The sequence below is a fragment of the Tribolium madens genome, unplaced genomic scaffold, assembly GCF_015345945.1.
Source record: "Tribolium madens isolate multiple individuals breed KSU strain unplaced genomic scaffold, Tmad_KSU_1.1 Scaffold_3;HRSCAF=73;Tcas5.2_LG2, whole genome shotgun sequence".
Classification (NCBI taxonomy): Eukaryota; Metazoa; Arthropoda; class Insecta; order Coleoptera; family Tenebrionidae; genus Tribolium; species Tribolium madens.
In genome coordinates this window covers 8,803,413-8,826,833 of record NW_025401006.1, presented here as the reverse complement: position 1 = coordinate 8,826,833, position 23,421 = coordinate 8,803,413, and the positions used below count along the sequence as shown (strand labels likewise).

Below are 23,421 nucleotides of genomic sequence, written 5' to 3'. Positions count from 1 at the left end.
GTTGGGAAAAATTTATAGTGGGTGTACCACGTACGTTGCTTGCTAATTACAAATGAAAAAACGTATACTGGTTTCAGTTGACTTGGACAAAGCACATGCTGAAGCTTTAAACTTGAAAACTTGAGAGATTTACAGTTGAAATGTAGAGTTGGATGACTTATTCAAGGATATAAGAAGTGTTAACTCGATTATAAACAGGATCTGTAATAACAAATAATTATCATTGAAAAGTTACGTTTTGATTTGTAAAAATGTTTCCGGATGTATTAAGAATCGATATAAAATGCAGACGATAAATTAATTTCTGGAATATTACTGAAGAAGACATCGTGAATGTATTAGTCAACGTGTTATCACTTGCAATTTACATTTTTGAACAACGATCGGATTCTATTTTACTACAAGCTACGGAATGGCATAGTTTATGAATGCGCCGTTTGAAACAAAAGTTTTAGCACTTGTGCCTTGAAGCGTTTTAATTATTTTATCACAATATAGCTTCGAGCGGAATAAATGAACACAATCTGAACCAATAGTAAAACGAAAAAGCTACTTTGTATGGACATATCCTCTCTATTTTGCTTTCCTAGAAAGGTCTACATGCATATGTAAATACTGCTGTTATTGATTATTTTCACGGTTAAAATTTTAGAGCTCGAGAGAAACAAATTCTATGTCGTTTTATTTGGTTAAGTGACCTCATTGTCATTTTGAGTGAAGTGTTGGTAAAGTGTTGAACAACTCGATAATATTGACAAAAACGTTTCAAATCTGTTTTCACACAAATACCTACAACAAAATACGAATAAAAATTTATTCTACACGCTGAATTTTTTCAAATGTAATACTTAAAAAAAATTAGCTAGTTTTTATGACGTCAAAATTTATGACTTGTGGTGATAAAATGGAATTACACAAATTGTATTAACACAAAAATTCTACTTCAAACTACGAAAAGTGTTCCATTTTGTTGATTTTTCTCTAATTTCAATTGCAATACTGGCTATGTTTAAACATGAAAATCCACACAATTTGAATTACTTATTTCTGTCACAAATTCCAAAATTAAAATAGAATTGAAAGAACCATGTGCAATTTACATTTACGCGAGTATATAGAAAGTGAAAAAAACAACAACAAATAATAATATGTCGGATAAAAAGAAAAATCAGATTTGGGATGACAAATTAAACCATTAAATACAATTTTTTGAACTACATATTAGAGATTTTTGAAGTAACGCTTTTACATTTTTTAATAATAAAAGGAGTGAATAAATAGATTATTAATAAATTACACTCCTGATTTTTGTAAGCTTTTTTTGGTTTTGTAGGAGTATGATTCGATGAGTACAATAACTAATGATTCTTATGACTGAAACATATTTTTCATTGTAGGACTAAACGAGATCTGGCGATTCTGTGGCATTTGTTATTAATTTGATACGTATACGTATAGACACGCAAGCATTGAATCTGAACAAAACATTCATTCATTGACGAATTCTCTAAAGAAATATTTTTGTTGTGAAATAATTGCGCAAGTTTTGTGTACAACTGATCAATTACCTTGTACCAAAACTGATTACCTCTTACCTATCCGTTATCTTATCAGAGTGGTTCGCGAATTTGAGCTATTTCGAGATACACATACGAAATGAATGAGCGGTACCAAGCAAGGTACCCGCACAAGTCCTCTTCGTGCATTCCTAGAGGAACAGGTTAACGAAACGTCGACATCAAGCGTTTCGCTTTCTCGTTCGGAGTCGTTGTGCGCGGCGCTCGCTCCGTGGAATAGTTCACGTGGATGCGGTTGACATTCGATTTAGTGGAGCCCACGGTGAGGACGTTATGTTGGTGAATTAGCGTAAGTGATTGTGTTTTATTATATGAGTGCCTGTACGGATTATGCCCGTGCGAACTGACAGTCCGGTCGTCAACAGCAGCACGATTTGTAACGGAGCGCAAAGCTTGGTGGGAGCCCCGGGCTCCCACCACCCTCGCATGGGGCCTCTCCCCATATGTCCCATGGTACCGCATTTGCACAACGATCCGTTCTACTGTTCACCGTTCGGAAATCCCTATTTCAGGTGAGGAGCCGACTTGAACGAAACTTTACGAAGAGCATTATAGGAAGCTTTTGTTGGTTTAGACCCTATGGATCGATCATGTTAATGTTTGATAACTTGTGGCGTTTTTATTAAGAAACGAAATTGTATTATAATATCGAGTGGTTGGAGAATCAAGGAGGAAAAGAATTGTAAAATTGATGAAATTATTGATTAATGTATAAATTGTGCAATACTTGTATTTGGTTGTCAAAATCGATATCGCTGATGGTATTTTCGAAACTGAAGCTAGTGCATTGACGGTAATTTCGAGCTTTTATCATACCTCAAGCTCTAGCTTTGTACTGAACATGTGGCGCATATTATGAAATTAAAATTGGCACTTTTTTTAATTCCCTAATGTCGAAAATATAATTTTTTTTTTTTTTTTGGATCAGCTATGTAAGTTTTGCGTTAAAATTAAAATAGCATCATACCAGACATCTAAAACCAAACGCGGTTCACGTATTTGTGTCGTCCACTTCATTCATTTTGGAAGATGATGTGTACGTAAATATTTTGCGTTTCCTGTAAGGATTTTACTACTGTTTATATAATTTTATTAGCTTGTTATAGTTAACTTTAGTAGCATACGCAATGGATTTTTCATTAAACGATAACGTAAAATCAAACTGGTGCTAAACTGTTTATATTTTATTAATGTTTGTGGCTAAATTTAGGCAGTCCTTCGTATAGAGCGCAATTTGCATACACAGGATGTTTTCTTGGTTTGTCAAGATTTGTTGCGGTTGATTATGGTCATTTTTATTAGTGTTTTATTACATTGATGAAAAGTTGAACTAAATAATTTTGAAATAAAGAAAAATAACAGTTTCCATTCCGTCTTACTTGTTATTTTAATATTTTAAACTATTAAATCAGTTGTTTACTCAACCAGATGCAATTTTAAATCAGGTGTGTAAACTTTCGTAAATATTGATCATGAAGCTAACAAAAATAGGATTCTGTTTTTATTATAAATAAATCCTAAAATTTTGTTATTCATTAATAAATTTGTGAATATGTATGTTTTTTAATTGATTTTTAGTTTTAAATTGGTTCATTTTGAGACTTTAATACATAATCGTATTTGTTATATTTAATACTAGCTGGTGCTCGCGGCTTCGCACGCGTGGTAGTTTAACATCCACAACTATTTCGAAACGCAGAAGGGCTAAGAAACTAAGAAACACATAATTTATTTTGAACGTCGTAGTAAAAATATAAAGTCTGTCTTTTATAACTTATTTAAAGACTGCAAAATTTCAAGTCTTTAATCTCAAACAATAATGATTTCCACCAAACACCCCATTCTTAGCTTGCTTTCTTCGGTGGATAGAAGTCCATATATGCGGCTCAATTATGCCGTTTATGCATAATTTTTTACAACAATATCAGCAAAGATAAACCACAACACAGTATAAACATCTGTTGTTGACTTGAAGGGATATAACTTCAAAAATGACAACTTTTAATACAAACTGTCATCCCCTGTTTAATCTTCTTGGGGGTGGTATTTTCAGGAATTCTACAACATGTTTTTTTTAATTTTTAATAGAAAGCTCCAATAACAATTTTTTCAAAGTGGACGAATTTTTATGCATACCTATTACTTAACAATGACAAATTTTGATACAAATTTTCATCCCTTGTTTAACCCCTTTGGAAATGGAATTTTCTAAAATCTTGAAACACGTAATTTTTTGGTTTTTAACTGAAAGTCCAAATACCAATATTTCATATTCATGGAATTAACTTAAAAAAAAAAAGAATCTTTTACAAAATTTTACTATTGTTCAACTCCGTTGGGGGTGGAATTTCCAAAAATTCTGAAACATGTATTTCTTCATTTTTAACCGAATGCCTAAATACCAATTTTTAAGGATTTAACTTTAAAAATGACAAATTTTAATATAAATGTTATCCCTGTTTAACGCCCTTGGAGGTGGAATTTTCAAAAATCCTAAAACACCTGTTTCTTCATTTTTAACCGAAAGACTAAATCCCAATTTTCATAAATTTAACTTCAAGAATAACGAATTTATAAATATTTATACAAATTTTCATCCCCTGTTTGATGCCTTTGGGGATGAAATTTTCCAAAATCCTGAAACACGTGTATTTTTGTTCTCAACTGAAAGCTCAAATACCAATTTTCATGGATTTAACTTAATAAAAGAATTCGGATATTTTACGACCTTTTACCCTTGTTCCTTGGGGGTGGAATTTCCAAAAATCCTAAAATACGTATTTTTTCTTTTTAACCGAAAACCTAAATACCAATTTTCATGGATATAACTTTAAACCTTCATATTCACCTCCTCCTTAACCCCCGTAGGGGTTGATTTCCAAAAATTTTTTAGTGGATGCCTACGTTATAAAAAGTATCTACTGTTGTCAAAATTTCAAAATTTTATCTCTAGCGGTTCAGGCTGTGAGTTGATAGGTCAGTCAGGATAAGCCTCTTTATATACAAGATGTCAATCGGCAATATCTCTAGAACTAAAAAAGTTATTGAGAATCACTCAAAACCGTTTTGGTGGTTTTTAGGGGGAATCAAAATGACATGGTAAGTGACGCTCCTCCACCCACCCTTCAAGCCACAGCCACTTTAAGTTGAAAATTTTAAATGGCACAACTCTATTTGCGATACATTTGGAAAGCCCATAACAAGCGCTTTTCAAAAATGTCATACAACAGCCTATTTGGTAAAGCCATTTTTCCAATTATTCAAAAAGACGTTAGATTTTATTTTTTTTTATTATATTCAAGGGTGGGTGGAGGTGTGTCACTTATCATGTCATTTTAATTCTCTCTAGGAACCACCAAAACGGTTTTGAGTGATTATTAATAACTTTTTCAGTTGAGAGAAATTGCCGATTGCAAGTTTTAAAATTGACACAGAGATTACACAAATATCACTCATATAAAAATTGCCGTCTTGAATGTTTTAAGATAGCTTTTCAATAAACAGTCATTAATTTTATTGGGAAAAACGATGTCCCTAGAAAGAAGTTCTAAGTTTGTACATACATATTTTAAACAAAATGTAAAATTGTTTAAAACCTTACCACATGTAAGATGTGTTTTTGAAACAAACATTAAATACAGGATGTAATGGTGCATAAATAATAACAATAGTAATGAAACCAGAAGTTATAGAATAATTAATAATAATAAAGTTTTGGGTAATATTTAATAATAAATTCAATATTTTGTGTTTATTGGTTGAAAAATAATTGTTACAATGTTTTTTTCTGAATGGTTGCGATTTCAAAGCAGGGAATACAAATTTTCATGGCTGCTTTTTAGTCTTTTTGCCTCTGTTTCACCTGCTCCCGTTTATTAATAAACATTTAGCCAAACGTCCCGCAATGCAATCAGCGTCCGTCTCGCAGTCCTACGTCCCACAACCGGAACTTTTCCCATTAAAAACCGATATGATCGAAGTTCCGCCACGAATACTAATGATACTGCACAAGGATCGTGCTGGAGCGTCGGACGGACGTTGCCGTCGAGGAGAGCAAAGCAAGGATCAACAGGTCCTGGCTGTGTGTGTGTAGTAAAGTGGGGCAAATTCTCTCCGTCTGTGTGTGGTCATCCGTTGGCGATGGTATCGGCGCGCGTCCTGCGTCATCGCAGGATTACAAACTGCACACACGTTTCGCGGGGCTTGTGCTACTTGTACTTGACAGATTGATTGCAACAACAATCGTAACAATCCACACACTCGGATAGATCAAGCTTTAGCTCCGGTGCATTGCGTTTCGCATTCTAATCGACACACGTCGTTTATATTTACGGTAAAGCTGGACGACGAGACGGTTTAGTATTCAAGAGAGACGCTGTCGTCTTAATTCATTGAGTTTTTACGAGGAACGCTGATAATAAAACGTTTATTAAGTCTTTAAACGGCTATATAATGTAATTCTCGTAGCGTGTGATTAAAAGTCGACGATTAACGGGAATGGATTAGGTCAAGGGAAAGTGGTGTTTCTTTCGGTATTGATGAGAACAGCGTAAATAGATTTTGCTAAATTTTAGTAGAGTTACTTTATTTGGAGAGGTGACAGGAATTTTACTGCCCTTAATGTACCATTGAATTATTCTTAAATTATTGTAAAGAAATAGTTTAAAAAACAATTATAAAAAAAAATATTTTTAACAATCCTATGTCAATTAATTCAAAGAATTTGTTATTAAAATGATTTAGGGAATTGACGACAAATAAGCATTTCAATTTGAAAAAATGGGTAACTGCCAGTTTCAACCACTTTCAAAATAATTTTTTCAACTTGTTTTTTGGGCCATTTGAGTATTTGAGGATGTTAAAATAACATTTATTTAACCCATTAAAACCATCCAATAAAACAGTTGATGTGATTTTTAACAATTGCGGAAATTATCTTTTTTTATGTTACGGAACAAAAAATATGATCTTATCTTTATTATTTTTTAATTACTGTAGTTTAAAGATTAAAGAAATTATTCTTTAATAAATGGTTCTTTTATCGACGGAGATCAAACAAATTGTACTTTTATCAGGTGATAATTTACACACTTTATTGTACAATATTGTTATTTATTTTAGTTTTATGTAAATGCTTTATTGGAGTCCAAATTGTAGTTTTATTCGCCTCTACACCTACTGTTGAAGACAAACAATAAAGTTTTAAAATTATTGGCAACAGAGACTCCCCATGTGTATATTTTTTTAATGTCATACCTGATTTATTTTAATGCAACGTAATTATTATTTAGAATGTGAAGTGAAGTTTAGTAAAAGCAATAAATTGATCATATTTTTTTATTTATGGCACAATCTAGACAATAAAAATGTACAATTACGACAGTAAAAATTTAATTTTATGGATCGCAATTTGTAATTTTAAAGTAATCGATTCAAATATATAAAAATCTTCACCCGAAGTGAGGAAATATGTGAACAGGAAAAACGACAAAACTGTTTATTCATATTTCATGTTAAATTTTATTAGATTTTTTTGCGCTTTGTAGCTTTCAGACGATACATTTCACTTGATCTATTCAACTAGAAAACTAGATAGTGTGAGATGGCTTATTACTAATTTTTATTTCTGTAAAATTAATTTTTATGAACAAATATCAGTAATTAGTGATAAAAGCATGTCGTAAACATATAAAATATTGTTAATAAATAGAGTTGTTGAACAATTTCATTAAATTTAGTGTCCATTAAATCCACACAGTATCATTCACTCATAAATTAGACATAATTGAAATACCATCCAAATTTATTTGCATAAATGCTATAATTTCTCTAAATTTATTATTTGTTTGTTATAATTCATGGCAATAAATCAAATTTCGTACTTACCGACGAAATTATGGTAGTGTGTATCACATAGAAACATTAATTGCTATCGACTTTTATATAATTTTGGAGTAATGGATTGTTTTTTAATTGGATAAACCCATTTCAGATCTCTGCCCGTACCAAGGCGACATACACCATATTTCGGCCAACCCGACTACCGAATATACGAACTCAACAAGAGGCTACAGCAAAGGACGGAGGTTAGTTTAAATGTAATGTTACGCCGATCCAAATCTAAGTTTCTTACTAATAATTGATGTTTTGTAGGAAAGTGATAATCTTTGGTGGGACGCGTTTGCGACGGAGTTTTTTGAAGACGACGCCTCATTAACGCTAGCTTTTTGTCTGGAAGACGGACCTAAACGATACAGTGCGTCCACAAAACAATGCTTTTAACCCTATTTTAATTGGTTGATTGTAGCAATCGGAAGGACGTTAATTCCGAGGTACTTTAGGAGTATATTTGAAGGTGGAGTGACGGAATTGTACTATAATATGAAGCATCCGAAAGAGTCCTTCCACAACACTAGTATTACGCTAGACTGTGATCAATGCACTATGATTACGCATCATGGTAAACCCTTATTTACAAAGGTAAGACAATAAAAAACAAATTTTTTGGAACTTTGGTGATGTTATAAAAACTGAAAATACTTAAAATTTGTTTTCGGAAATATAAACTGGACTTTATAAACTATATTTTGTTTTAAATAAAAAAAATTGATGTAGAGAGTTAAAAAATCATGCAGCTTTTATTAGCTTTATTTGTGCTTTTTTGATTTGCTATAATTGAACAAATGAATGACGTTAGCAGTTTCCATTGCAGGTATGTACAGAAGGTCGTTTAATCCTAGAATTTACCTTTGATGACCTGATGAGGATAAAGTCGTGGCATTTTGCGGTGCGAACGCATCGCGAATTAATTCCTCGATCCGTGGTAGGAATGCATTCACAACAAGATCCCAGCATGTTAGATCAACTATCAAAAAACATCACGAGGCAAGGAATCACGAATTCCACCCTTAATTACCTTAGGGTATGACACAGAATTTGTAAATAATTGGCCAATCACTTAATGAAATTTTGATGTTTCAGCTATGTGTAATACTAGAACCCATGCAGGAATTAATGTCTAGGCATAAAGCTTACGCATTGAGTCCAAGGGATTGTTTAAAAACGACACTATTCCAAAAGTGGCAAAGGATGGTTGCCCCGCCGGGTAAGAGAGGTACCAATTTTATTGCACTAGAGAATTGTTCATTTCTGCTACACTGAACGAGAGGTTAAATTACGACGAGAGGAGTCTACAGTATAGCACAAATGAATGAGCTCTAAATTAAGTACAAAACGCACGGTATTTGAACAATAAATAAAAAATTCTTAAATGTAACATACGTAACTAATTTTTTGTCATTTTAAGAATCACAACGGCCCGCTAATAAACGAAGAAAACGGAAAGGATCGAACTCAGGAGGGGCACCCAACAATGCAACCCCAACACCTAACAAGAAGAGGTCACCAGGACCAAATTTTTCTTTAGCATCACAGGTCAGTATTTTTTCTGTGATTGATAAGAAAGTTTCCATTAATTTAATTGATAATAATGTTTATTTCCTTGATCTTCATAGATATATCAAGGTTAGAACTGTAACCATAAATATTTTCGAGAGATAACACTTGTTTTTAGTATTTCGTTGGGAGGATTGAAAACTTAACAATCAGTTTGAATTTTTGTCTCAAGTTGTGTTTTGTTTTAGGATGTGATGGTGGTGGGCGAGCCATCGCTGATGGGTGGCGAATTCGGGGATGAGGACGAGAGATTGATAACGCGTCTGGAAAACACCCAGTATGACGCGGCCAACTCCTTAGACCATGACAACCACGGTTTTCACGCGGACTCGCCGATGCCGGGCTCGAACTCATGGGGCGGGGGCGTGGGCGATCGGGGGCCTGGTGTGGGTCCGTCGCAGGGCAACACCCCGTCGAATCAGGACTCTGATAAAAAATCGCCCGCTGTGAGCCAGTGATGATAGTTCAATCGTAACGAACATGTAGAATCTCTCCGAGTCAGTATTTCCTGTTGAAAAGTGCGATCACACGATACTAGCCAGTGACAAGTTGTTTTTCATTTTTTATTTAATTTTATATGCAAGTTTTACAAAGTAAAAAGAATTACTTAAGTGCAAGATTTTATTGGGAGTGAGATGAAAACTGCGTTTTAATAATAAAGAGTGGATCGAGTAGCGCGAGGAGACTTGTATAATGCGTTGTCGGGGTTGTGGTGGCAGCACTGAAGGTGGTGAGGTGTGCTACGTGCTGACAACACAAGCTGGATAAGGTTATTGCACCCGAAATTGTGCAATCTTAAAATGGTTCCTTTTGGAACCACTCACCATAGGTACCTCTACAGAGTGAATGTGGTTCTCGAATGATGCAGCTCATTTGTACAGTAGATATAAAACATCACACTGTCTTGTTTGTCTTCTGAGTAACACAGATATTTAAATATGGACGCCTCAAGTCAAATTCCGACAGTTGAGACCACTGTAAGATCAGGTGATGGAGTTTTTATTTATTGGTTGAATCACATTTCCTATATTTAGCTGTAGGGTTAAGTTCCTAGCGATTTTTTTATTCAATCACCGAATCTTACAGTCTGTCGAACTGTCCGAATTTCATTTAGAAGCGTACTTTTACGAGTGGCACTCTTGATCGGAGGCGATCTCGTTTATTAGGATCAATTTTGTATAGTGAAGATAAATTTAAATTGTATAACATACTTATAAATATTATGTCCATTGAGAATATGTAATTTACATCCAAATGTGATGTATTTTATAGGAGCGTCTGAGTGAGTGAAGATTTTAAGAAAACAATTCTTTTAAACGAATGCCTGCATTTCTGTATCGGTGTCAGAATGAGAGTTTTAATTGTAACAAGTAATTAAAAAATTAAAATTTGGGACTGTAGTATTTTTTACTAAGTCTCATTTCCAGCTGTGTAAGTGTATTTTTACAACTCTTTTGTCAGTAGTTGTGTGTGTCTTTCCTTGTTCCGGTTGTTTGGTTTATTTCCATTTTTTCAATTTGTAATCTCATGTGTAAAGAGACTGTACCCAGTACAGCTCCTACTGCAACCTCACAATACAACACTTACAAATATTGTCAGTTTTATTTATTTACCGAATTGTTATGAAAATACTACAAATCCTACAAAAAAACAACGCTACAAGTGAGGTTTGAAAACCATTCAATTTTAATTTAGTTGACAATATGTATACAGAGCGCCCAGAAATGTGAGTAGTCTAAAATGTGTAACTTTATAATTCAGATTATTATGTCTAGTTTTCGTAAGTCATTTTCTTATTGTCTATGCATTTTTTTTTTTTTCAACAAAAACCGATATTTCTACCAAAACATCAAAAACAACGTTGAATTTGACTTTTTATTCCTAACTTCTAACTCAGATTTTCCAAAAACATCAATTTTTTAGAAAAATGAGTTGATGTTCAAGTTGAAGTTTGTTGAGTTTGAAAAACAGCCCATTGTGGTCTGTTCAAAAACACAAAAAATTGAGAAAATGACCTGTTTTTAAGCCCATTTTGTCTATTGAAACAGCATTTTTTTTATGGAAACTACCCTATTTTTATGGCCTTTTTAAAAATATGAGCCAGATGTTTATGCCAAAAAAAATAGGAAAACTATCTTTTTTTGTCATGATTTCTTAAAAAATGTGAGCCAGACGTAACAACTGAAACTGTGGTTTTTGTTGAAAAAAAATGCATAGAAAATATGAAAACGACTAAGAAAACTAGGCATAAAAATCTGAATTAAAAAGTTACATATTAGACTACTAAATAACAAGAAAACCATCAATGCAAGAGGTCCCAAACGGAACCGCTGAAAATCTGTTCATTTTTGGTTGTTTATTTTTAATTGCTTAACATTTTTTTATTGTTCCAACGGATAGAAATTTTATTCTAAGAAATGAAAAGAAACAGAACAGAAGAATTTATTTGCAATTGTGTGCTATTCCACGCAATATTTTTTACTCTACTTAATAAGTATTTTTTCTGGTGGAGAGATTCCAAAACTGTCAAAATATAAAATATTTCTTAAATATGGTTTGTGTATGTAACGTACCCTGTGTGAGCCATAACAATTAGAGGGTTGAAAATTAATTATGTCTGATTCATCTTTTCTAATTTTTTTTGATAACATGACAATTTCAAAAACGCCTAGAAAATACTTCTCATTTTTCATAATATCAAATATTTCTATATTACTTAAGTCCTTTTTCCTATCAATTTTATTCCTTGTCCATATGTCTTCGACTTCTTTGTCTTTTTTATACCATCTCCAAAGGCTTTTTGTGCTAATTTAGTACCTGCATAACCAACTGCACTTAATCCCAATGCTTTGGCTACAGCTAATGCTACAGGAATTAAAGCAGGTAAAAATCCACCTATCTGTGTGGGAAAAAATTTGATATCACAATGTTTTTTCTTCTCTTTTTTATATTTTTTAATTTGATCAATCTGTTTTTCTCTTAATTTAATAGTTTTATTAGTTCTTTCTGTTAAATCGAATCTTATATTACACAACTTTGGAGTTTGGCTTTTCAAAAGTGCCATGTTGTGACACTTTGTGTAAAAGTTGCTATCACATTTCTGGGTGCTGTGTACAAAATTGAATTGTTTTTAGTTATTCCACCAGTTAAAAACAAACAATATTAAGTAGAAAATTATTTTACTATTGTTTGAATGAATTAAAAGTTCGTTAACACTTTTGTATAGTCACACTGAAAATGTCATTATTTGTAAGAAACAATAAAACTAAAAACTCTGACCAAGATATTTTCAACGAGTTTTATTGCAATACAGACAGATTTTCCTATTGCAACTGCCCAACATAAAAGCAGATTTATAGAAGAGTATAAACATTGTGTTTGTGTTGTAGCTAAATATAAAATAGGTAAGTATGGATACATACTTATTTTCATTCTCACTGTGTACTTGTTTGACTGCTATATTTTGGTTCCTTCACGTAAACTTGGGAATAGTTCAAAAAGTGGAAAACTACCTTATGGCAATGAAATTACTACTACATGGGCCCGTTCAGAACAGTTTGATTTTTAACTACAAATCAATTAATTCATTACAAAAAAATTGTTATAATAAAAATTATTTGATGCACATTCCACTTTACGGGACGTGCCATTCGGAAAAGAAGAAAGGGAAACCGGTTTGATACACAATGATTTTTAAGTCCATAATCAATATAGTTTACATAATTATTAAAATTAATCGTAATTAAACGAATTCTAGACAAAAATATTAGTTGTAATAAAGAGTTACAGAACAAAATCATATGAGTCTGTTCAGAACAAATTCTTGTCGTAAACAATAATAATAAAATAATTTTCTCAATACTTTATATACTGTAGGTACAACACACTTTTTCTTCTGATTTAAGCATTCTCTCTCACATCATGATGATGCATGAGAATTCGTTACTTTATAGTTTTAGATTTTTTCTGTTGGTTTTTCACACTAACATTTGTTTGTTGCATTATCAATTTATCAAGCATATCTTTTCTAAAGTTTAAATCTAAAAGAAACAAACCCAATTTATTAACAGGTAGTGAAATACGAGTAACTTTGGTATGTAGAGCATACTAGCCTTTTTCTGGTACACTGTATTTTTCATTTAGTAAGTTATTTTTAATACAAACAGGCCGCATTGCTTTAAAATATTTGATTTGTCCTGAAAATTTAAACTTTTTAATGTACAACATTAAAAACAGGGTAGAATCCTTGAAATTTTAATAACTATGGAATTAATGGATTTTACACCTAAAAATTATTTTGTATCTAACGGTTTTTATTTTATTAAAATAAAATTAGGATGCATCAAATAATTTTTATTATAACAATTTTTTTGACAAAAATTCATTTAAATATGACCCATTTTAATAATTCTAAAATTTATTGATTCTGTACTTAAAAACATATATCTATATCATATAGTAGTAATTTTATTACAGCTATACAGTTGTTTACCACTTCCTGCTTGACCAAACAGTAGAACTATTCTAAAGTTTAGGTGAGAAAGCAAAATATAGCGCGGTTCCTTGGTTTCACATAAAAATATTTTATATAAACACGCACTAAAAAAAGTAAGTAACCAAGAAAGAAGTGTTTATTTTAAGTATTTTAACGTTTCTCTTTTGTACTCAAGTAGGGAATTTCGGTATTACCTAACATCACCATCCATTTAATAGAAGTTGCCTAACATTTTTTAAATTACAATCTTAATAGATGTAAATAATACTAAACAAACATCTCATTGGCTGACTAATAAAACCAATATTCTATTAAGCTATTATACAACTGGTGATAGGTTGCTGTTTACAAGTTCTTGGTTCTTTTCCTTGAGACACTTCATCTATAATTGCAGAAAGATCTTCATAATCAGGATAAGCAAGAGTAGTTAATTTAGAATGAACCAAAGTCCCATTTACTTTAACTTCAAATGTTGCTCTTCTGCCTTCATGTCCATTCAACTCAATATTAGGATATTTAGCTTTAATATGTTGCGCTAACTCTTCAAACTTTTTAAAATATCCACAAGTCCCACTGAAATATAAAAATGCAAACTACTCCAATAAAATAACAATATTCACCAAAACTCAACATCGACTTCAATTCCCATTGTGAATTATTTGAATCCAAATTTGTGATTTGTAAATATTTATTTACAGCTTACTTCTGTCACATGTCCATAACCTTAAATTGACATTTACTACCATCTGTCATTTTTTGACAACGAATTTAGGGTATTTCTAAGCTATTGTTATGGTATTTTAGCCTGTTTTTGAATCCTAACCTCAAAGTTTTGTGTGCAAACGTTGAAAATCGTAAGCCACATAATTTGTTAAAACTTAAAATGTCGTATCTTTCTCGGCGAGAAGTGGAGGACTTGAAACCCTCTATAGACAAAGCCGTTTACAAATTACTCGGAAGCAGTGATAGCTCTCTGGTCAGTACCGCAGTTCATTGTTTAAATTCAGGGTATGATAGACGCAAAACTACTGACAAACTTTCGTCTTATGTTGATAGCAAAAAGGCAACAAGACTAGCTGAAAAAATATTTGATTTAGTTGAAGACTATCATGCTTTGCATCGGTCGAAAAAACGATCGCGTGATGATTCCAGAGAAAGAGACTCAAGGCGGTCTAAATCGCGCTACGATGATAGAGACAGTAGACACGACTCTGAAAGAAACAAATCAAAGTCAAGCGAAATCATGGAAAGCGCGCAGAAACAAATCGAAGAACGAAAAAGGGCCCTTGATGGGGCACTTTCGAAGAATAGCGTCACTAATATCAATATACCCCAAGCCAGCATTTACGGTATACCAATGGGTCTTCTAAACAGAGGCGATGCTGATAAAGCCCGCAAAATAGCACAACTGCAAGCCCAGATTAAGAGCAAATTGTCCAGTGGGATTCTAACAAACGCTATACAAATACCAGTGGTCCCCAATAAGCCTACGCCTTTAATTCTTGACGACGAGGGGAGGACCATCGACAAGACAGGAAAAGCGGTACAATTGACTCATGTTGTTCCTACTCTTAAAGCCAACATTAGAGCACAAAAACGAGAACAGTTCAGAACTCAGTTGAGTGATAAAACGGACGACAGTAATGAAACGAGATTTTATGATGGGAGAATAGGAGTAAAACCACCAATTAGAAACAAAAGACAGCTTAGATTCCACGAACCAGGCAAATTTTTACAACAGGCGGAACGTCTTCGTATGAAAGTAAGCCAGGAATATGTTTAGTTTTGATAAAAATTGAACCATTTTTTCCCTAGGCCCAATTAGAAAAACTACAAAATGAAATCTCCCAAATTGCGAAAAAGACCGGTATTTCATCGGCAACTAAATTGGCTCTCATCGCGAAATCTGAAGGAGTCATTGAGGAAATCCCGCAAATGGAATGGTGGGACTCCGTTATTTTGATAGATAATTTAGATTTAATGCTCAATGGAAAAATCGCAATAAAGGAATCTGTTATTAATACTTTGGTTGAGCATCCAACGCAGCTGAGGTGTCCAAGTAAGAATTGTTTTTTCGTCATGAAAAACTGTTATTATTTTCATTTATTTCTTTTTACAGCTGACCCCATTAAGCCGGTTTATATGCCAGTATTCCTAACAAAAAAAGAACGCAAAAAGCTTCGCCGTCAAAACCGCCGCGAGATGTGGAAAGAAGAGCAAGAAAAAATCCGTTTGGGTTTAGAACCACCACCTGAACCCAAACTGCGAATTTCAAACTTGATGCGAGCTTTAGGAACTGAAGCAGTTCAAGACCCTACTAAAATCGAAGCTCACGTCAGAGAACAAATGGCTAAAAGACAAAAAGCCCATGAAGACGCCAACGCTGCGAGGAAATTAACCAGCGAGCAGAAACGTGACAAGAAAATCAAAAAAATTAAAGAAGACACCTCGTTGGGAGTGTTCGTTGCAATTTACAGAATCAGAGATCTGCACGAATTGCCATCAAAAAAATTTAAAGTTGAGACCAACGCAAAACAGTTGTTTATGACTGGTTGTGTGGTTTTGTATCCCGACTGTTGTGTTGTGGTGGTCGAAGGAGGGCCTAAACAGCAGAAGAAGTATAAAAGGTGGTAATGGAGTTAAGCAACGTTTCAAAGAATAACTTGTGTTGTTTCAGATTAATGTTACATAGAATCAAATGGGAGGAGGATATTGTCAAGGATCCGGACGGGAATGAAGTCCCCAATAAATGTGTTTTGGTTTGGGAAGGGACTAGCAAACAGCGAAATTTTGGAGAGGTTAAATTTAAGATTTGTCCAACTGAAAGGTTGGCTCGTGAGCACTTTAAAAAGCATAAAGTTGAACATTATTGGGATCTGGCGTACAGTGGGGCGGTTTTAGAGCAAGCTTGCGATGTAGTTTCATAGTAAATAAGGTAAAAGTATTTAAATGCGACTATAATGAACCAATCAATTACTGTATATATTTGAGTAATGATCGTTTATTGAAATAAATTGATTGAATATGTATCAATAATTTGTATATTTTCTGATTCAAATACTAACTATTGCTTATGACACTTTAAAAGATTTGCTTCTTTTGTAAGTCTACGTAAAGTATCAATTAACTAAAACTTTGGTAGCAGCACAAATTGTTGAGATTTAAAATAATATGAACACAAAGGAATACAAGAAAGAATACTGACAACCAGGAATGATAAATAGGCGAAAACCTGAGAATTAAAAATTAAATGTACCTAATTACATATTTATCTAAAATACTTAGAGTAGCATCACATTTGTTTACGTAATTGACCTAAAAGTTTTCATTTATTTCACTTAAACTGTGTTTTTTTATTAATTTGATTAATTCCAAATAAAGGAAACAGTCCCGGCCTGCGGGTTTGCATATTTCTCTGTGGTCTAAAGGCACGTCACATTTTATCCCAATGTCGGGGTCTGAAACAACAAATTTGCAATAAAATGTAAATAAAGTCCAACACTGAACTTACCTGCCGATTCGTATGCGACAATTTTTAAATAAACAAACGACATTAATGTAAACGAAGTTTCAATAAAACTAAAAATGTCAGCTTCTAAATGGCCTTGCTTGCATAGTTCTAAAAATCGCTTGTGCAGATCTAGTACGAAATCACAGTCTAAAATATTAATTATGTTTAAACACTACTTTTATGATCGAGTGGAAACTTACTTCTTTGTATTTCTATTAGTTCAACACTTCGCCTAAGAAGCGGCAAAGTGAAATCTGCTAAAACTGATCCTTTGTGGGGCACGCTATAAAACATGATCCCTTTGCTATTTTGAAAGATTCCGAATTTTTCGGGACATTCTCTGTGCCGCTCCCATGCTAAAATTACATTACTTCAAATGAATTTTAAAAAATGTTTCTTTACCATTCATTATGATTTGTTTAATGAAGAGACCTCCTTTCGAGTGTCCAACCCAAATAACTGGCTTTTTTCCTACCCCTAATTTGCAAAGTTCCTCGATCATTTCGTCGCTCCTTTCGACCATGTCAGTCCTGTAGACACATATTTTTAGTTAATTTGAATAAATTTTCGAGGTGACTGGCCTAATAGCCTTTACAAATTCCTTGGAATATATAAATAACAAAGTGTCTATTCTTTGATCTATTTTTTTTAAACTAATGAAAAATTTTTGGCTCGTGTATTCTTGACCCGAATGTCAAAAACAAAGGTCATGGTAATAGCAGGTCATTATGCTAACCCAATTCAGATTTTTTTGTGTGTTTCAATTTTTCTTTTATCAGTTTTATCGTTTTATGTAGCTAGACAATAGCATAATTATGGACTTTGTTTATTACAACGTTATCACTAAAGTCACTTAGCCGAAAGTACTGTAGACATGTTTATTAAAATAATTTGTTATCGTGATTTTTTTATTAATTTCAAAGTTCGTTATTTTAATTTTATTTTACTTACTTATTTTAGTTTAGACATGGTAGGATTTAAAAGACAAAATACCGTATTATTTAATACATTTCAAAGGATAAATAGATGATGTAATATTAAAGTTTATTATTCAATGACAACAAATATTTAGAGAAAAACTCTTTCGTATTTCTACAACCATTTATGAAGTGAAATTCATTCCTCATTGCAAAAACTGTCAAGTATTCTAGTCGTAATAAGTACATATGTAACTATTATTTAATTGATCTTCGGCCTGTCAATTATCTACAATAATTGTGTAATTCTGAAATAATATTTATTCTCATTGAAAAATATTGTTTCCAACAATTGCAATAAAATTATTTATATGGTATGGTAGATAATTGCAGCGGGAGTTTGATGAAATTATGCAATTATGTTATGTCTCCTCTTTGTATCGAGGTCAACAACCCATAATAATTGTAAATCCCCTAAATAATAGAGTTATTTCGAAATGAATAAGATACAAATTATGAGAAACATATTTTAGACTACTTAAAATGAACTAACAATTTAGACGTACGCAAAACTCGTATTTACAATTTTATATCAAAAAGAAATACATTAAGCAGGAAGGTTTAATGGCTTTAGCTCAATAAAATACATACAAAAATGTTACTTTCATCATTAAAAAATTGGTTTATCTAAAACACAATCCGTCCATTTATCAGTATGAATTTTAGAAAAAAATTGAAAGTGAAAGTTTTAAAAAATAATATTGGCAGACAATTATTTATAAAAATCAAAATATGTACTTATAATCGTCATACATATAGGGTTATTCATAAATATGAACCAATATTTAGACTTCAAAAATGACCTAAATGATGTTCATTTAAATAATAACTCCTGTTCTGTCTTTACTGATAAGAATTTTATTTTACAGCCCTTGGAATGTGGGTATGGAATTTTTTTTTTTTGTAATAACTTTGGAACCATTTGACCAAATATAAAATTTGGAATAATTACTTACGAGAACATACCTTTTAAACCATTAATCACACATCTACTCATTTTCCGGTTACAATAGTTGCAGGACACATTTTGTGTGTTTTTCCGTTTCTTGGCCTCTTAACACTAATTTTATTGCTTAAATCGATAGAGTAATTTATTTGCACCTATCAAATTATAATTGTAATATTGCAAAAGAGTGAAAGTTCGGTAAGTAGATCATTATCAACACATTGTCCACAAAATAACATGAAATAAATTCTTAATTTTTTTGCGATATATGTATTTTTTGTCCTTTTATGGTTTCATGGTTGGCAATTTTCGCACTCTTGTTGCATTAGTTTTTGTGTATGGTGTAAGACAGAAGTATTGTATTTTCCAACCTTGGCAAGATCTTGAATAAAAAAAATTCATGGAGACATATGTTTACAACCCGCATACTCGACGTATGCACATTCACCCAGCGTGAAATTAGCATTTTAGTTAATGAATTTACATGCTGCGCAATTTTGGGTGAAGGCTGAATTCTTTTATTTGTCGATTTTTTCATTAAGATCGAATTAATGGCAATTCAATCAGTTGCGTTTTAAAACTCACCTTAGTCTCTTTTTCTTCCAAACTGGACACCACAACACATCCGTGGTATAATTCAAAGCAATCACCCTCACTCCTGGACAATCCTTCGGCAACCAGTCCTGCGGCCAACAGTTCGAATAACACCCATCGTCACCCACATCCTCGTCTTCGATAACTTCCCATTCCTCTTCGCGCGTCACGCATACCTCATTTTCCTTCCTCGCAATCTTCACCTGCGGCCTGTTGGCGTAAATATCACTGAAAGTACGTTTCAAAGAATGTTTTCTGGGTGGAACGTATAAATTCCCCGTTGATTGACTCCGGACGGGTGATTGGTCTTTGAGTTTGTGACCGTCGTGTCGCCATTGGCCTTGCTTCCATGTCTTATCGATGCCTCCATGAAGACCGTGGATGAAGATAACATCGGCTAGGATTTCTTCTTTTGGGGCGAATAGGACTTGACATTCAACGCTTTCTTCGGGGATGGTGTTGGTGACGTCTTCGTTAACTGGATTGAGGTCTTTTTGTATGTCTTTGATGGCACGACGGTTGAGCGGGAAAGTGATGCGTTTCTGGACTGATGCTAAAGAACTTGAGAGACTGTTGGCTAGGAAGGCTACTAGTGTTGGAAGAAGGCGGTGTCGGACTTTGTCTACTACGATTTGTTGGTTTCTTAGGTACAAGTAGTAGATTTTTAGGACTGCTGGCATGACAGTGCGGGCGAAGACAGCCACAGCTACTCGTAGGCGTCTAAATAAATACATAATAACAATTGTAAAAACATTACTAAACAAGTGTCTAAATATCACTCCTACACCGGTGTTACAGAATCAGAGAGATGGAAAAAATGTAAAAAATAAAATAACAAGTAATAAATAAATAAAAGCCACAAATAACGTGAAACATAGTTACAATTCAGGATACAACTTCTTTGTTTCCTCTTCTAATAGCCTGTAGCAAAAAAATGTAAAATTATTTTTTCAACAGAAATAAAAAGGAACTGAGCAAAATTTAAACCCCCATAATTTCGAAATTCTTATAGATTGAATTTTTTTAATGTTTATTCCATGTTCCTGGTATCTTATCTTACTTGGCATTTTTCTCTAGAGCGCGAATTCTTACCTACCCTGTATAGGTAAATACAGGTGCGCTAGAACTCGTACCCCGGAGAAAAATGCCATGATACCAGGAAAAAAATATTTAAAAAATTCTATCTATAAAAATTTCGAAGTTATGAGACTAAACTTTGCACTTTGACTCTATTTATTTCTGTTGAAAAAATAATTTTCCAAGTTTTTTGCTACAGTCTATTAGAAGAGGAAACAAGGAAGCGGTATCCTAAATTGTAACTCTGTTATTTGTAGCTTTTATAGGTTTTGGTCCCTTTACTCTTTTAATAATTATTAAAAAAAAAAAAACATACAAATATTACAGATACAATGTATATAAAAAAATATTTTTCCACAATAACATTTTCTATTTTAATGGTTTTAAAATCACCAAATTGGCCCTATTGTGTTTGTATTTACAGAATTAGCAACTTGGTAATTGATACAATTGGTCCGCTTTCAAAACATGTACGACTGTTACACACTCATTCAAAATATCTACATTTGAATCATTTTTATCTATTACAGAAGCTTGTCCTTTGCCTTGACATTGCTTTGTTATTAATATTGTAGTATAGATCTAAAAGCGTGCGTACGAACACTTGGAACGACAGTAAAAATGATCACTGTTTAATCAATACTCCTTGAACGTTTTTCTTATTAATTATTTAGTCTCCCTGTTTACTAAATTACTAGTAGCAAGGTTATAAATTAACTAACTGTTATCAGTGAAATATTGATTGGTAAAGCTTAAAAAATGAAAAAAATAACAAGAGAAATTAACACAATTATGCTTATATTTCTATTTCTTGTCAGATCTGTTCTTCTATTAATGTTTCAGCTTTCACGTGTCATGTAATAAGGCTTCGGAAAAATCATTATTGATTCAAGGCCGCATCTATAAATAATTTTTATAAAATAAATAACAATCTCTTGAATTTTGGTGCCATGTTCAATCTTGAGTATTAATTTTCTAATCCACAATTTGCACAATGTTCCCACTCACCTAATGAGCATTTCCTTTGGTATCATATTATCACGCTCCAAATTGGCACCTTGAAGAAACCACCAAAAGTTCAAGCATGTCACATCCCGGTTCGCTGTACTTTATCTGTTTAAATCGTCCATTCTGAACTGATTCACATTGCGATATATTATAAATGATAATTGTGACAAGGACGTTTCAATTTATTACTTCTATGTATCAAGCACCGTGCTATTGTCTGCCTTTTAATGACACCACTAGGTATAGTTTACTCAAACCTACATATTTACGGATAATATTCCACATGCAAATTTATTATCGCAAATCAACGAACACGTGGCCTTTATTAAAACTAGTAAAAGCGAAGCGTTTTACGCAAAAATATGGTTTCGAAAATTTTTCACTGCAGTAAAGTAAATACTTTCAATGAGTCGTCACTAAAAATAAAATATTGCGTGACAGTCTTGCTTTGCGTCAAGAAATTTATTTTCATTCGTTTTATTTTGAGGCTTTACTGGTCACTATATTAATTTAGGTACCTAGTTAATAAATCAATAAATAAAGCCTGAATTTTTTTTTAACTAAACTGACTGTGATTCAATTATTTTTTCCTATGCCAAAAGTAACATGTGACTGCTACTCATTACCTAATTGTTTTTAAATATTTGCAACGAACTTTGTTATTAGAGCAGAAAGCCGATAATTATAGCCATAATAAAAAATACAAACACAGAGTAATCATATTATTATCGATAATTTTGAAGTATAATACCATTAAATAATTATTTTATCCTACTTACGCTGCTGATATAATAATATAAGATGTCTTATTTTCCAAACCCATAACACTAACTTCTCCGGAAATTATTCTTTGGTCACACATTATGTCTTCCACTTCGTTAAACAGCGAATCGTCCACTGCTAAACTGTTACTATAAAAAAAAAGAAATGTTTTCAAATTCAAGCTTAGGTATAGGTAATTATGTACACCTGTTTTTTTGTAAATCAATGTTTTTTTTATAAAAAAAAATTACTTATTATAATGAACAGTTTACACTAATAGATACATAGACAATTGTTTTGTGGTAAATTTTTGCAATAATTTTGTATTTCCAAATACCTAATTTGCATAGTTTTAATGAGACTTTAAGTAAAATTGAAAATGTAGTTTTTCTGAAAAGCAAAGTCGCAAAAAAAATTCTCTGAATTGTGCAACTCTGCACTATTAATCTCTGTAACATTAAACCATCCTATAAATATGTAATTACTTTAATTTTGTGTTACCGACGGAAATCAAATTTTTTTTTGCATACGATAATGTTTTGTGACTTATTTTTACCCGTTGTAATTCATTAAAGAAAAATAGAAAAGAACAATAAATAAATGTTCTAAGTTTGTAAACACAAAAAATCATTTTCGCATGTCGTCGAATGACTCAAATCTCACAATTAATTATTATTAAAAAAACTAAACTAAACCATGGATCGCAGAACACGAGGCGCTTAAATATTAAAAATAGATATCAGTCCTGAATCTCACCTTGAGTCACTTAATTCCATTGTTAAAATAATTAAAAACAACACTGATTATCAAGTGGAAACAATGTTTTCACGGTAGTTTTCTCTAGGTGCGGTATCACGTAATAAACAGGTGTTTGTTAAACATAATAGCAACAAATCTAGACTAACGCATGTTCATGTTTTGCAATTTACTAAGCCTGCGCGTTGTGGGACAAATAATTGAAATAGATATTGGATTGGATGGAATCAAGTGAATTAGTTCACAGTGGAACTGTAAAATGT

At 32.6% G+C, this 23,421-nt stretch overlaps 4 protein-coding genes across 11 annotated transcripts; 2 read left to right on the top strand and 2 right to left on the bottom strand.

Moving 5' to 3' along the window:
* Positions 1–679: 679 nt before the first annotated feature.
* On the top strand, positions 680–10,625 carry LOC123008064 (LIM domain-binding protein 2). Of its 7 annotated transcripts, none has more exons than XM_044403650.1 (8): positions 680–2,089; positions 7,570–7,675; positions 7,731–7,833; positions 7,885–8,057; positions 8,278–8,499; positions 8,559–8,682; positions 8,884–9,011; positions 9,221–10,625. In XM_044403650.1, exons 1-8 carry the CDS (start codon positions 1,908–1,910, stop codon positions 9,488–9,490), a joined length of 1,308 nt encoding a protein of 435 aa, XP_044259585.1. In that variant the 5' UTR covers positions 680–1,907; the 3' UTR covers positions 9,491–10,625. The 7 variants fall into 7 exon arrangements, with proteins under 7 accessions (XP_044259585.1, XP_044259587.1, XP_044259584.1 ...); XM_044403652.1 differs by having other exon boundaries at positions 684–2,089; positions 7,570–7,663; positions 8,559–8,691; XM_044403649.1 differs by having other exon boundaries at positions 687–2,089; positions 8,559–8,691.
* Positions 10,626–13,645: 3,020 nt separating this feature from the next.
* On the bottom strand, positions 13,646–14,304 carry LOC123008066 (migration and invasion enhancer 1). Its single transcript, XM_044403656.1, has 2 exons — positions 14,148–14,304; positions 13,646–14,100 (listed from the first exon to the last, which is right to left on the bottom strand). Exons 1-2 carry the CDS (start codon positions 14,174–14,176, stop codon positions 13,839–13,841), a joined length of 291 nt encoding a protein of 96 aa, XP_044259591.1. The 5' UTR covers positions 14,177–14,304; the 3' UTR covers positions 13,646–13,838.
* Positions 14,305–14,317: 13 nt separating this feature from the next.
* On the top strand, positions 14,318–16,579 carry LOC123008062 (U4/U6 small nuclear ribonucleoprotein Prp3). The gene is made up of 4 exons (XM_044403646.1): positions 14,318–15,289; positions 15,343–15,586; positions 15,647–16,154; positions 16,205–16,579. The coding sequence occupies exons 1-4, from the start codon at positions 14,411–14,413 to the stop codon at positions 16,452–16,454; spliced, it is 1,881 nt and encodes a 626-aa protein (XP_044259581.1). The 5' UTR covers positions 14,318–14,410; the 3' UTR covers positions 16,455–16,579.
* On the bottom strand, positions 16,553–23,319 carry LOC123008063 (protein SERAC1). 2 transcript variants are annotated; one of them, XM_044403647.1, is made up of 7 exons: positions 23,159–23,319; positions 22,420–22,551; positions 19,547–20,275; positions 17,441–17,568; positions 17,239–17,394; positions 17,039–17,185; positions 16,553–16,985 (listed from the first exon to the last, which is right to left on the bottom strand). In XM_044403647.1, exons 1-7 carry the CDS (start codon positions 23,176–23,178, stop codon positions 16,843–16,845), a joined length of 1,455 nt encoding a protein of 484 aa, XP_044259582.1. In that variant the 5' UTR covers positions 23,179–23,319; the 3' UTR covers positions 16,553–16,842. The 2 variants fall into 2 exon arrangements, with proteins under 2 accessions (XP_044259582.1, XP_044259583.1); XM_044403648.1 differs by lacking the exons at positions 22,420–22,551; positions 23,159–23,319 and adding an exon at positions 21,641–22,299.
* Positions 23,320–23,421: the final 102 nt, after the last annotated feature.

What these genes read in the sequence shown, in the direction of transcription:
- LOC123008064 (XM_044403649.1), top strand. Translation starts at nt 1,908, where the DNA reads ATGCCCGTGCGAACTGACAGTCCGGTCGTCAACAGCAGCACGATTTGT. An exon ending in GGACGGAGGTTAGTTTAAAT is followed by an intron (nt 7,676 to 7,730) that starts GTAATGTTACGC and finishes GATGTTTTGTAG; the next exon opens with GAAAGTGATAATCTTTGGTG. An exon ending in CCACCCTTAATTACCTTAGG is followed by an intron (nt 8,500 to 8,558) that starts GTATGACACAGA and finishes TTGATGTTTCAG; the next exon opens with CTATGTGTAATACTAGAACC.
- LOC123008066 (XM_044403656.1), bottom strand. Translation starts at nt 14,176, where the DNA reads ATGGGAATTGAAGTCGATGTTGAGTTTTG. An exon ending in GAAGTCGATGTTGAGTTTTG is followed by an intron (nt 14,101 to 14,147) that starts GTGAATATTGTT and finishes TTTATATTTCAG; the next exon opens with TGGGACTTGTGGATATTTTA.
- LOC123008063 (XM_044403647.1), bottom strand. Translation starts at nt 23,178, where the DNA reads ATGGAATTAAGTGACTCAAG. An exon ending in TAAACAAATCATAATGAATG is followed by an intron (nt 17,395 to 17,440) that starts GTAAAGAAACAT and finishes ATGTAATTTTAG; the next exon opens with CATGGGAGCGGCACAGAGAA. An exon ending in TGTCGCATACGAATCGGCAG is followed by an intron (nt 16,986 to 17,038) that starts GTAAGTTCAGTG and finishes TTGTTGTTTCAG; the next exon opens with ACCCCGACATTGGGATAAAA.
- LOC123008062 (XM_044403646.1), top strand. Translation starts at nt 14,411, where the DNA reads ATGTCGTATCTTTCTCGGCGAGAAGTGGAGGACTTGAAACCCTCTATA. An exon ending in CGGAACGTCTTCGTATGAAA is followed by an intron (nt 15,290 to 15,342) that starts GTAAGCCAGGAA and finishes TTTTTTCCCTAG; the next exon opens with GCCCAATTAGAAAAACTACA. An exon ending in CAGCAGAAGAAGTATAAAAG is followed by an intron (nt 16,155 to 16,204) that starts GTGGTAATGGAG and finishes GTGTTGTTTCAG; the next exon opens with ATTAATGTTACATAGAATCA.